The 12642-nt window shown below is 51.1% G+C and overlaps 1 protein-coding gene across 2 annotated transcripts in view; it reads right to left on the minus strand.

Annotated features, from left to right (window-relative positions):
• The window catches only part of cnot6l (CCR4-NOT transcription complex, subunit 6-like), a 33485-nt gene extending 23661 nt beyond the window's left edge, over positions 1-9824 (minus strand). Inside the window, exons 1-3 of one of the 2 annotated variants that reach the window (XM_056284199.1) lie at positions 9693-9824; positions 5705-5826; positions 2806-2992 (exon numbers count right to left, since the gene is read on the minus strand). In XM_056284199.1, coding sequence (XP_056140174.1) covers positions 2806-2992; positions 5705-5816 — 299 coding nt within the window. In that variant the 5' untranslated portion in view covers positions 5817-5826; positions 9693-9824. The remainder of the gene's footprint in view (positions 1-2805; positions 2993-5704; positions 5827-9692) is intronic. The other variant, XM_056284207.1, reaches the window with a different exon arrangement.
• Positions 9825-12642: the final 2818 nt, after the last annotated feature.

The raw sequence follows: 12642 nt of genomic DNA on the forward strand, positions 1-12642 counted from the left end.
ACCTCCCCCTGGTGAAACTCCTCACTGTCAAGTGAAAAGAAGCGGCTGGCGACTCCACATGTATCGGAGGAGGCATGTGGTAGTCTGCAGCCCTCCCCGGATCGGCAGAGGGGGTGGAGCAGCGACCAGGACGGCTTGGAAGAGTGGGGTAATTGGCTGGATACAAGTGGGGAGAAAAGGGGGTGGGGAGTAGCCCTCCAGTCATGCTTGATATAATAAATTGTCTGATGTGTTTTCTCTGCAAAATAAGTTCAATTATCTTGCTAAAATCCTGAAAATCACATCTACTCATTCTCCTTCATTAAAAAAAAAATCCAAAATATGCAAATTATCCTCACCCTCAACTCAAATCCCCCCACGCCCCGCCTCCATCTCCCTACACCTCTGCAGCTCGCCTGCAGTGCATATTATATATATTATTATATAATATATATAATAATATATTACTATTAACATATATGTTTATTATATTATATATATAGTATTAATAATATAATTTTATATACATATACATATATATATATATATATATATATATAATCTTTATATTATAGCCATCCATCCATTATCCGAACCGCTTATCCTGCTGTCAGGGTCGCGGGGATGCTGGAGCCTATCCCAGCAGTCATTGAGACACCCTGGACAGGCCGCCAGGCCATCACAGGGCCAACACACAGGGCCAACACACACACACACACACACACACACACACACACACACACACTTTCACCTCCTGGGGCAATTTAGTACGGCCAACACACCTGACCTACATGCCTTTGGCCTGTGGGAGGCAACCGGAGAACATGCAAACTCCACAAAAAGGACGACCTGGGACGACCCCCAAGGTTGGACTACTACCCTGGGGCTCAAACCCAGGACCTTCTTGCTGTGAGGCGACCGCGCTAACCACTGCGCCACCGTACTGCCTATTTAATATTATATACTAAATATATATGCTGTGCATGTATATAGTGCTCACTGTCGACTCTGCTCATCAGCACCGTAACTTCTGCTCGTTTTCGGTCGTCCTTGCTCCTGTATGCTACACAATGACAAGTGGTAATATAGGAGTAATTCAGCCACACATGTTCAAACTGGAAACCAGTTCCGGAGAAGAAGAGCAAATTGGACGGGGTCACTGTGGCTTGTTAGCCACAGTGAGGAGGAACAGGTGAGTTGGCGTGATTGTGGAGCCTTTATCCTCCCTGCTGAGCCACCGGTTCACTCTCTTGGGCCAGCAAGCGGCGCCTCACCACCGCCGCCGCCACCACCACACCGGGCAGAGGTGGATGTACCACACCGCCAAGATGGACGAGACAGACAAGAGAGATGGCAGGCTGGCACAGACAGAGAGAGAGACGGAGGGAGATTGCGGGAGATGCCGCACGTGCCATGAACAGCACACCATGCCTGGCGAGGCCGCCGTCGGGCGGCTGTCACCGCGAGGAAGCGGAGGAAGGGGCGCGAGGTGCGTCGGGTAAAGACCGGGAAAGATCGCCATGCCAGCCAGATCTGTGGCTGGCTCTGTCTGCTCTGTGTCTGTGTGTATGTGACATAATAAATCTTTCCGTAACTGACGATATTTGCCTCCATCCCTCTGTCCAAACCCCCTCAGGACAACAGACTTGCCACAGTGGACATATCAGACTACGTTATCAATCAGCTAATAATGAGTTGCTAATCTTAGATAAACCTTGGTCCTGCTCTCCTGCTCTGCCAAGTTATCTTTTTTGTCTTTCCCCCTTTTCTCCCTAATTGTACTTGGCCAATTACCCCACTCTTCCAAGCCGTCGCTGCTCCACCCCCTCTGCCGATCCAGGGAGGGTTGCAGACTACCACAGGCCTCCTCCCATTCATGTGGCGTCGCCAGCTGCTTCTTTCACCTGACTGTGAGGAGGTCATCAGGGGGACGTAGCGCGTGGGAGGATCACGCTATTTCCCCCAGTCCCCCCACCCCCGAACAGGAGCCCCGACTGACCAGAGGAGGCGCTAGTGCAGCGACCAGGACACATACCCACATCCGGTTTCCCACCCGCAGACACGGCCAGTTGTGTCTGTAGGGACGCCCGACCTGACGGGTTGTCCACCTTGTAAACACTCAGATGCACCGCTAGGAAGAAACGCTTGGAACGCCGTAGAAAGTCTCCGGAGAAAGAGAAGGAAAAATAACCTTACTGGCTGACCAACATGTTGGCTCACACTCGCTGTGTCCCCAGGATAAATGGACACCACAGTGTCGGGCCTCAATATAAGTTTTGTGTCAAAACCCAGCTGTGTTCGTGATAAATGTTCAAAACGGCGCTCTTGAGAATGGCTTCTGCAAACCCGCGTTCTCTCTGGAAGTTCGGCTGGGACATCACGATTTGTCCAAATAAACTGCACCTCTTTCTCTTGGATTTTTGGGTCCTTTGGTGATAAATGAAGGCTCACCGCTTCTCCTTTTGTAAATTTGCAGCCGAAAACAAAACTTAATAGCTAGCGACGTTGTGATAAGTAGCTACACCGCCTCGCATTGCTGAAGCGGGTGCACGTAATATGTAAAGCACCACCCCGTCCGTTAAGGGGGTTGGTTCCTTAGGCTTGTGACATATGAAGCCCCCGCCTGTCTGAATCCGTTTTTTGAGGCTGTCCTTGGTACACTGAGGTTTCAAAGCAGATATGCTCAGCCATGGCGTGGACTGCGTACTTTGCTCCTGATTTGTCTTGTAACATTACTCTAGCTACATATTAACAAGATTAAAAACTTGATTTTCATGGGTAGGGGTCTTTAGATGGAGATATTAGTGAGCACTGACTTCATCCCACCTGAGAGAGACCATGTTGCCTAGTTCGGCGGGCAGACTGCGAAGCTTATTGGACGACAGGTTCAGGTAGACGAGGTTGGGCAGCTTGGCGATGTCCGGCGGGATGCGGCTCAGGTTGTTGTCGCTGATGTGCAGCGCCGTCAGGTGGGTGAGTGTCCACAACGAACCGCTCAGATTCCTCACCCGGCCTGGAACCAAACCGGTTAGCATATCAAACAAAATATTCATCTCACACATTCACATTGTGGGAGCTTCCAGTACGACCAAGTCTTCCAGCGTTTGCCACTAAAAGCTGCCAGTAAAGCCACGGTCTACTGTGTTCTACTGAGCAGACTCCACTGGAGCAACTGGGGATGAGGCACATTGCTCTTAGGTTCTAACATAGGTTGTTGAGAGGGGGTGTCTCCTATTTCAGCCTCCCATCTTGTCCCAGTTAAGGATTCAAACTTGCAACCCTTCAATCAAAGATGTTTCTCAAGCCAACAGGATATTGACCCCCTTTTTTTTTTTTACACAAACTGTGTTTTATTTTCATAGTTTTTTCCATCATATCAGTTCTATTATTTTACTCATTGGATTCAGCAGGACCACCGCTGGACTCAGCTTTACAACGGTGTCTTATGGGACCAGTGAACAGGAGTGTTACACGTGTCCTTTAACCCCCCCCCCCCCCCCCCAGTATCTCAGTCAGACTGAGTCCATGACTGTCCATTATCTATGACTTCTCTATGACTTATCCTTTTTTTCTTGCGATGCCAGACAATCGGAGATCTCTGCCTATCAATATCTGGGGATTTCTAAATGCAAGAGAGTTGCTACAATGGCAGCAAAAACGGCCACTAACAACAAACCCACGCCGACTGCTTTGGAATTCTAGGACAAACCTTTCCAGAAACGATCCCTCCCATCCTCCTCCGTACTGAAACAGACTGGAGGTATAGCGAATCAGTTTGTATCACAGAGAGAGCTTTTTAAAACTTAGAAAATGGATGTCCTGATGTGTAGTCCCACCGGCCAGATGAATCATGTCCTAATAAAAGATTGTGCTTGGCTTTAATTTTCCCCCCAATTGTATCCGGCCAATTACCCCACTCTTCCGAGCCGTCCTGGTCGCTGCTCCACCCCCTCTGCCGATCTGGGGAGGGCTGCAGACTACCACATGCCTCCTCCCATACATGTGGAGTCACCAGCCGTTTTTTTTCACCTGACAGTGAGGAGTTTCACCACCAGGGGGACGTAGCGCGTGGGAGGATCACGCTACTCCCCCCAGTTCCCCCTTCCCCCCAAACAGGTGCCCTGACCAACCAGAGGAGGCGCTAGTGCAGCGACCAGGACAATATCCACATCCGGCTTCCCACCCACAGACATGGCCAATTGTGTCTGTAGGGACACCCGATCAAGCTGGAGGTACCACAGGGATTCGAACCAGAGATCCCCGTGTTGGTAGGCAACGGAATAGACCGCTACGCTACCCGGACGCCCAAATATTGTGTTTGTTTTTAACTGATGAATATGTTTCGCCACAAAGGTGACAAACATCAGCAAACTTAGTAGTTTTCTTCAATGACTGTGGCTGAGCCATCCTATAATGTAGGTGTTTCTGGTACGACAGAGTTTACAAGCGCACGACTTGAAGGACCGCCCTAAAGACTTTGGATTAGTTCTCCAATGCAGGTTTCTTTAGACTCTAATTGTTTCCACCCAGTTTTAGCAGCAAAAGCTGGGAGATTGTCCTCAGTCTCTAGTTTAGCGAACCGTTTAGAGACGGACTTGTGAGTCTACTGGTCGGCTAGTTCGGATGGTTGGTTCTGGATGGTTACTACTACCAACAGTAAGTAAAAGCTGCTTATTCCTGCCAGTTGAACCATGAAGTAGATCAGCAATGTCGTCCACCATTGATAACACTGGACATTTCAGGAATACATTTTCAACTTTCGCTTTTCATTTAAATTTCCAAATATATGGTTTGGATAATTGGGTTAAATTGCACTTACTGAAACATGTCAGACACTCGTGTTCAGTTGTTCCATGAAACACCGTTGTAAAGCTGAGTCAAGCAGTGGTCCCCTGTCCAAAATCTCCAAAATGAATCCAGTCAGTAAGAGGATATCATGACCGATATGTATGATGGAAAAAATCTATGAAAATAACACCCAGGTTGTAAATAATGGAAGTGTCCTGTAATGACAATAGCCACTTGTTCTTCATCAGTAACGATGGTCTAAAGAAAAGGTCTGCAGACAGCGATGTCACATTCATAAAATGGTAGTTAGTAATATTCCCTCACACTCCTTGCCTTCCATTTCCTTGGATAATTACTTTTCCTTAATCTGTGAGCACACCGAACTGTGACATCTCTTACAAGCCACTTTGGTTACAATGAAATTTGTCTTCAGCATTTAACCCATCCTATTGTATAGGAGCAGTGGGCAGCTGCAGCGCCCAGGGACCCACACCAGTTCTTCTTTCCATTGCCTTGCTCAGGGGCACAGACAGGAGTATTAACCCTAACATGCATGTCTTTTTGACGGTGGGAGGAAACCGGAGCACCCGGAGGAAACCCACGCAGACACGGGGAGAACATGCAAACTCCACACAGAAAGGACCTGAGATGGCCTTAGGTTTGAACCCATGACCTTCTTGCTGGCAGGCGCCAGTGCTAACCACTGGACCACCGTGCTGCCCCCCCACAACTATCAGCTTACCCCAAACTTTATGGTTAGAGTACGGTGTTAAAACAAGGGGTCATAGGTTTTTTATATAAGTGGGGTTCCTTCCTTTCCTGAGAAGCAACTCTAAATCACCCATGCATTATTATAAACATCTTTTTTTACAGCTCATGTGGTGCCTAAAAATTAAAAAGCATTGGTTTGACTGACGTGAGGGGCGGAGCCACTGACCAGTTATCTCAAGCTCTGCCCAGTGGGACTTCTTCCCGCTGGCCGACTCCTCAGTTGACATGATGGTGTAACATCGGCGAGGATCTGGAGGATCATATTTTTCCTTTGGCATGCCTGATAATCTGGGAAAAAAGGAAAATTATATGAAAATGTGAGAAGATAATTAAGAACACATCTACCAAGGTTTCATTTTAATCAGATCTACTGTTAACTAGTTTTACTGTTAGCTTTTCTCTCTGTGGGCTACCAAAAAAAAAACACAGCAAAAACCAAATACACCTCATTTCTCCTGAGTAACAAATGTAACAACACAATGGCAAAATGACACAGACTAATACTACTACTACTACTACTGCTATTACTACTTCTTCCGGCTGCTCCCTTTAGGCAAACTGACACAGAAATGCCCATAAAACGCGAATAAATGAAGGCAAGCCTATCCTTTGCTAAAGAGGACCAAAATTCACCACTCTTAAAGATAAAAACCACAACAACAAAAGCCTTTGTGTAATAAAGGGTTAATTCATGGAGGGGTTCAGTGGCAGCAGACCATCTGTCTCATTAGGGTTTACATTGAACATGTTTATAACAGCTTTTTAAGTATCTGGGTATGGGAGAATGGTAACTATTGCATCATGACTTGATACAAAACTTGTCTATATAATGAGGACTGGCTGGATACACTCTTCAAATGGTCAAGGGCATTTTTCAGAATGAAAATTAGCAAAACAAACAGTTCAGTACAGGTGGCCACCAGCTACAAACACATCAGCCAAACAGGTCAATAACCGGTGTGGCTGCAAAGTTCAGCTTCTTCTGCTCGCCACTTTGACAGGTGCCACACGGAGCGTTCAGAGTTGCATTGACAAACAAAGCAGCTCTTCTTCTTCTTCTTGCGTGTACGTCGCCATTTTGCCCGGAAACACGTAACGCCGATCTGCTGCGCATGTGCGACACGCGTAGTCTAAGTGGACTCCGCAGCCGTCCGCGTCCGCTCTGGAGTATATCCGGGCCCTTATAGCCTAAAACGCCGAAATACTGTTGCGTTCTGGCCGTTCGTTCACACGACAACGGCGTTTTCGGGGGGGGAAGGGGGACCTGAGAACGCAAACTTTTGAAACCGGGTTGCGGAGTGAAATCCCTTTCGAAAACGCAACTCCGGCGTCGCCGTGTGACCCAGCAAAACCCGTTCCCGCGGAAACGGCGACGTCACGGCCCCACTTCGCGCATGCGTATTACGTTTTGAGTCAAACAGCCATGCGCGAGTAGGGAGGCAAGGCCAGGCAAGTTTGGTCTGTCTGGCGCCTTATCGTGGCATAGTGCTTTACAGGAGGGACATAAGGAGAGGAAGGAAAGGGGGATTAAATGAGAAGACGACATTAACAACGGCGCATTACCGAGCGGTGTTTGCGCTGTTATCTCTGCTGAGTTTATTAACGCTCCTCCAGCGAAGTGTAGAGTTGCTGCACCCTTACTGCGCCAAATTCCCCGTCCACCTGTACGTCGACGGAAAGCAACCAGAAGACGCTTTCGGACAAGACCTGGGACAATAAGCCGGCGGGTGGGGACAATAAGCCGGCGGGTGGGGACATAAACCGGCGGCTGGGGACAATTTGTGAAGGCGCGTGGTGTTATTGGGAGGGTCCACCGCTAAAGCTCTCTACTACAAAGTTACACCGCCAACTACTGGCCTGGCATGCACACTACACCGTTTTCAGTCGTTCTTTGCGGATCCGTGTGTATGCGGATCGTATTCAAAACGATGTCGTCTGAACGCGGAACTTATTTAAAACGCAAAGGAAAGGGCGCCCGGGTGGCGTGGGGGTCTATTCCTTGGCCTAGCAACACAGGGATCGGTGGTTTGAGTCCCCGTGTTACCTCCGGCTTGGTCAGTTGTCCCATCCGTTATCCAAACCACTTATGCTGCCTTCTCAGGGTCGCGGGGATGCTGCAGCCTATCCCGGCAGTCATTGGGCGGCAGGCGGGGAGACACCCAGCACAGGCCGCCAGACCATCACAGGGCCCGCCCACACACACAAACACACACACGCACACGCACGCATTCACACCTAGGGGCAATTTAGTACGGCCAGTTCACCTGACCTGCATGTCTTTGGACTGTGGGAGGAACCCGGAGAACCCGGAGGAAACCCACGCAGACACGGGGAGCACATGCAAACTCCACACAGAGGACGACCCAGGACGACCCCCAAGGTTGGTTGGAGTACCCCGGGGCTCGAACCCAGGGCCTTCTGGCTGTGAGGTGACTGCGGGAACCACTGCGCCACCGTGCCGCCTGGCTGAGCGTCCCTACAGATACAATCGGCCGTGTCTGCGGGTGGGAAGCCGGATGTGGGCGTGCGTCCCGGTCGCTGCACAAGCGCCTCCTCGGTCACCTCGGTCGAGGTGCCTGCTGGGGGGGGGGGAGATAGCGTGATCCTCCCACGCGCTACGTCCCCCCCCCTGGCAAAACTCCTCACTGTCAGGTGACAAGAAGCGGCCGGTGACTCCACGTGTATGGGAGGAGTCATGTGGTAGTCTGCAGCCCTGCCCGGATCGGCAGAGGGGGTGCAGCGACGACCGGGACGGCTCGGAAGAGTGGTGTACTTGGCCGGATACAATTGGGGAGGGGGGGGGAAGGAGGGGGAGGCGCAGACATGTGCCAGCATTGGGCCGATGTCTCGTGATTTCTCGCTCCGATTGTGGCCTCTCCACCAGCCGCGAGGCGCCCTGACCCCGTGTGACGTTACTGTGCACGAGACAGGTAGACTTTCGGACATGTCTAAAACGCAGCGCAAGGCGGTCTTACTTCGAGAGGTGGGGGGGGGGGGCGTTTCTCTGCACGCGCTCTCTTTAAAAAAAAAAAAAGCTCCGATGACCAAGACGAATAAGAAACCATGACAAGAATTTCAACGGTGCAACAAAAAAGAGAAAACCCCCCAATCAGCTGCGAGAACAAAACGATCACAATCTTTCTGGTCAATTATGCAATAACAAGCCGATCACGAGCCCCGTGTCCCCGCCGTGCACCCGCCAAATAGGTCAAGGGAAAAGACGCACGCGGTGCCCAGTGCCAAATATACCAGTAAACTGTAATGGCCCGGATAAAGCCCGGTCCGTGACGCGGCCCATTGCATATCCAGTGTCGGTCCCTGCGCGACGCATACGCGAGAAGAGAAAAACCCAGACCCCCCAAAAACGACGCCGTTCTGCATTGGACGAGGACCGGCGGAAGGGCAGTTTAAGTTTGGATCGGCCTTACATAAGCTGTTTACACAAACCAGCAGGCCACGAGTGAAGGAGGCTGCAGGAGAGGGATCGGAAACCCAAGTTCTGGGTGAACAAACCCACTCGTCGTCACACCAGGCAGCCAGAATCCATAACGTCCCGTCTTGCCCCCACATCTGCATGTACACCGCAACCCCCATAAATAACCCAAGTGGGGGAACAAGTTGGCCCCTTCTCTCGAAGCGTGTTTGGACTTTTTTTGTCTAGCACGACAAGTTTGTTGAGGTGTTTATTTAAGCACGGTGTCCTGCAGCAATGTCACCGGGGAAAGAACAGCCCCTAACGCAGCTCTTGTTATTCATGTCAAAAGCCACGCCGGGCCTCTATCTGCAAACCCAAGTTCGGCTCGGCTCGGCCCGGCCCGGCAAGGCACGGCACACCTCCGCAACCACACAAACCCGCTTCCACGTACGACCAACGTGCAATCGGCGCGCCGGCGCGGCCGGGGGGGGACACGGAGACGCGTGCCGGGGGAGGGGGAGGAAGGGGGGGGGAGCCCCAGCTGCGCGGCGGTAGAAGCACGGGGGTGGATTTGCGTGTCCGGCGGCGGAGCGGCCACGGCTCGGCTCCGCGGGACACGGGGCTCCCTCACACAGAACGCGGAGCTTTTAAACGGAGGCGACAGGGCGCGGCGGCGGCGGCGGCGGCGGCGGTGGCGGCAGCGCCCCGCGCCGACTCGCCGGCCCCTCGGCTACGTTACCTGCATTCGGGATCGGCAGAGAAAACTGGGCGACCAGAGTGACAAAGACATGCAGACGGAGCGTTTGCGCCGCTCAGACCTCCGAACACCCCGGGACGCAGAAGGAAGAACAACAAACATGGCTTCCGCTCGTGCCCGTACGTCTGACCCCCCCCCCCCTCGAGAACGTGCGAGGATGTTGTTCTGCTTCCTCTCCTTCCTCCTGTTTTTTTTTCTTTCATGGCGACCGGAAAACAACGTTAGGCGCATTACCGCCACCTACTGGATGGGAATGATACTTGAATTCTTCTATGTGACGTTACGGCTGCTCCCGTTAGGGGGCGCCACAGCGGATCGTCCGTTTCCATCGCTTCCCGTCCTCTGCGTCTTCCTCCGTCACACCAGCCACCCGCATGTCCTCCCTCTCCACATCCATAAACCTCCTCTTTGGCCTTCCTCTTCTCCTCTTCCCTGGCAGCTCCATATTCAGCATCCTTCTCCCAGTATACCCAGCATCTCTCCTCCACACATGTCCAAACCATCTCCATCTTGTCTCTCTCGCTTTGTCTCCACACCGTCCAGCCTGAGCTGTCCCTCTAATATACTCGTTCCTAACCCTGTCCTTCTTCATCACTCCCAATGAAAATCTTATCATCTTCACATCTGCCACCTCCAGCTCCACCTCCTGTCTTCTCATCAGTGCCACTGTCTCCAAACCATACAACATAGCTGGTCTCAACCACCATCTTGTAAACCTTCTCTATAACTCTTGCTGGTACCCTTCTGTCACAAATCACCCCTGACACTCTTCTCCACCCTGCCTGCACTCTCTTCTCCACCTCTCTTCTGCACTCCCCGTTACTTTGGACAGCTGTATTTAAACTCATACGCCTGTCAACAGTAAGACAAAAAAACACATCAAAAGCACAGGAGGGAAAGAAAAACACATCCCAGTGACGTGTACCAAGAAGAAACAGATGCCAATGCTACGCACAAGCCCAACATCCACTGTGTCGTAGAAAGACAAACGAAAAAGAGAAAAGTAATTAGGAATGTTTGGAGATAAGTAAAACTTTAACGGTTAACACGACTGCTCATCGTCCCTATATCTCTTGAAAAGCCGTCCTTTGTACTTCTTCTTGAACTGTGTAATGTTTGTAATAATAATAATGATAATGATAATAAATCAAACTCATACAGCGCTTTTCAGGGGTGGATGGGAAGGGGGGCAGACATACAGGGGTGGATGGAAGGGGGCCAGACATACAGGGGTGGATGGAAGGGGGCCAGACATACAAGGGTGGATGGGAAGGGGGCAGACATACAGGGGTGGATGGGAAGGGGGGCAGACATACAGGGGTGGATGGAAGGGGGCCAGACATACAAGGGTGGATGGGAAGGGGGCAGACATACAGGGGTGGATGGGAAGGGGGCCAGACATACAGGGGTGGATGGGAAGGGGGACAGACATACAGGGGTGGATGGGAAGGGGGACAGACATACAGGGGTGGATGGGAAGGGGGACAGACATACAGGGGTGGATGGGAAGGGGGCCAGACATACAGGGGTGGATGGGAAGGGGGCAGACATACAGGGGTGGATGGGAAGAGGGGCAGACATACAGGGGTGGATGGGAAGGGGGCAGACATACAGGGGTGGATGGGAAGGGGGTCAGACATACAGGGGTGGATGGGAAGGGGGCAGACATACAGGGGTGGATGGGAAGGGGGCAGACATACAGGGGTGGATGGGAAGGGGGCCAGACATACAGGGGTGGATGGGAAGGGGGCCAGACATACAGGGGTGGATGGGAAGGGGGACAGACATACAGGGGTGGATGGGAAGGGGGCCAGACATACAGGGGTGGATGGGAAGGGGGCCAGACATACAGGGGTGGATGGTAAGGGGGGCTACGAGAGGGAGACGCAGAAGCCACATACAACTACAGTAGTACTCTCCCACTTGAACACATCCAAAAGGGCAAGAAAAACAAAACAACAACAGCACTGTGGGCCTTGGTTTTCTGTAGGGGGTTACTCCCGTAGCCTACTCCTCTCCCGAGGTGTCACCTAGTGGCACTCTTTGACCCATAGCTGGGGGCTGCATGGTTCGTGGGCATCAGGGGATATAATCATGTACATTGCTTGAGTTCCATGCTCAAACTGTTCCACAATTTTACCCTAGAGACTGAAATGTGACTAGCTTGGTCTAGCCAGAAAGGCACGAACTGAGGAAGCCTCTTGGATGAGAGGCGAAACGTCTTCACGGATATACACCAAGTCCAGCTGCACTTGATTCAACTCCTTTGGAGAACCACGACCTGGATGAACGAGAACATTCACAGACTGAAATGCCCATGCTTTTCAAAGTTGTACCAACACACAAGTTCTTGAAGTTTAATTTCCCTCTCAAATTATATTCCCCCCCTATTTTTTGCATATTACTCGGTAGTAGATTGTTTCTTGCTTTGAACTGTGCTCTGTTAAATTCTCCTAAATCCCTGAACTTCAAGACCCTTGACTTGAAAACTAGCTTGTTGATGTGTTCATGATATCCTACGTTATTAACTATGCTGGTGGCTCTTTTACATAATGGTTGTAGGTTGGTTTTGTAGGTGTTACCCCATACCTCCACACAGTAGTTCATTCATTCATTCATTCATTCATTCATTCATCAGCCGTTTCTCCGGGGTGGGGTCGCGGTGGCAGCAAGCTACGTAGGCCACTCCAGACGTCCCTCTCCCCAGTAACACCCTCCAGCTCCTCCAGGAGGATCCCAAGGCCTTCCCAGGCCAGATTAGACCTGTGGTCCCTCCAGCGAGTTCTGGGTCTACACCGGGGTCTACCCCCAGTTGGCCGTGCCCGGAAAACCTCATCACTCACAGGTTTGTAAATCCCCTCACGAGGTGTACTTACTCATTTTTAAAAGAGAAACATGTCGTTATGATGAAGCATATGGATTTAATTAAGTG

The sequence above is a fragment of the Lampris incognitus genome, chromosome 1 (assembly GCF_029633865.1).
Source record: "Lampris incognitus isolate fLamInc1 chromosome 1, fLamInc1.hap2, whole genome shotgun sequence".
Taxonomy (NCBI): domain Eukaryota; kingdom Metazoa; phylum Chordata; class Actinopteri; order Lampriformes; family Lampridae; genus Lampris; species Lampris incognitus.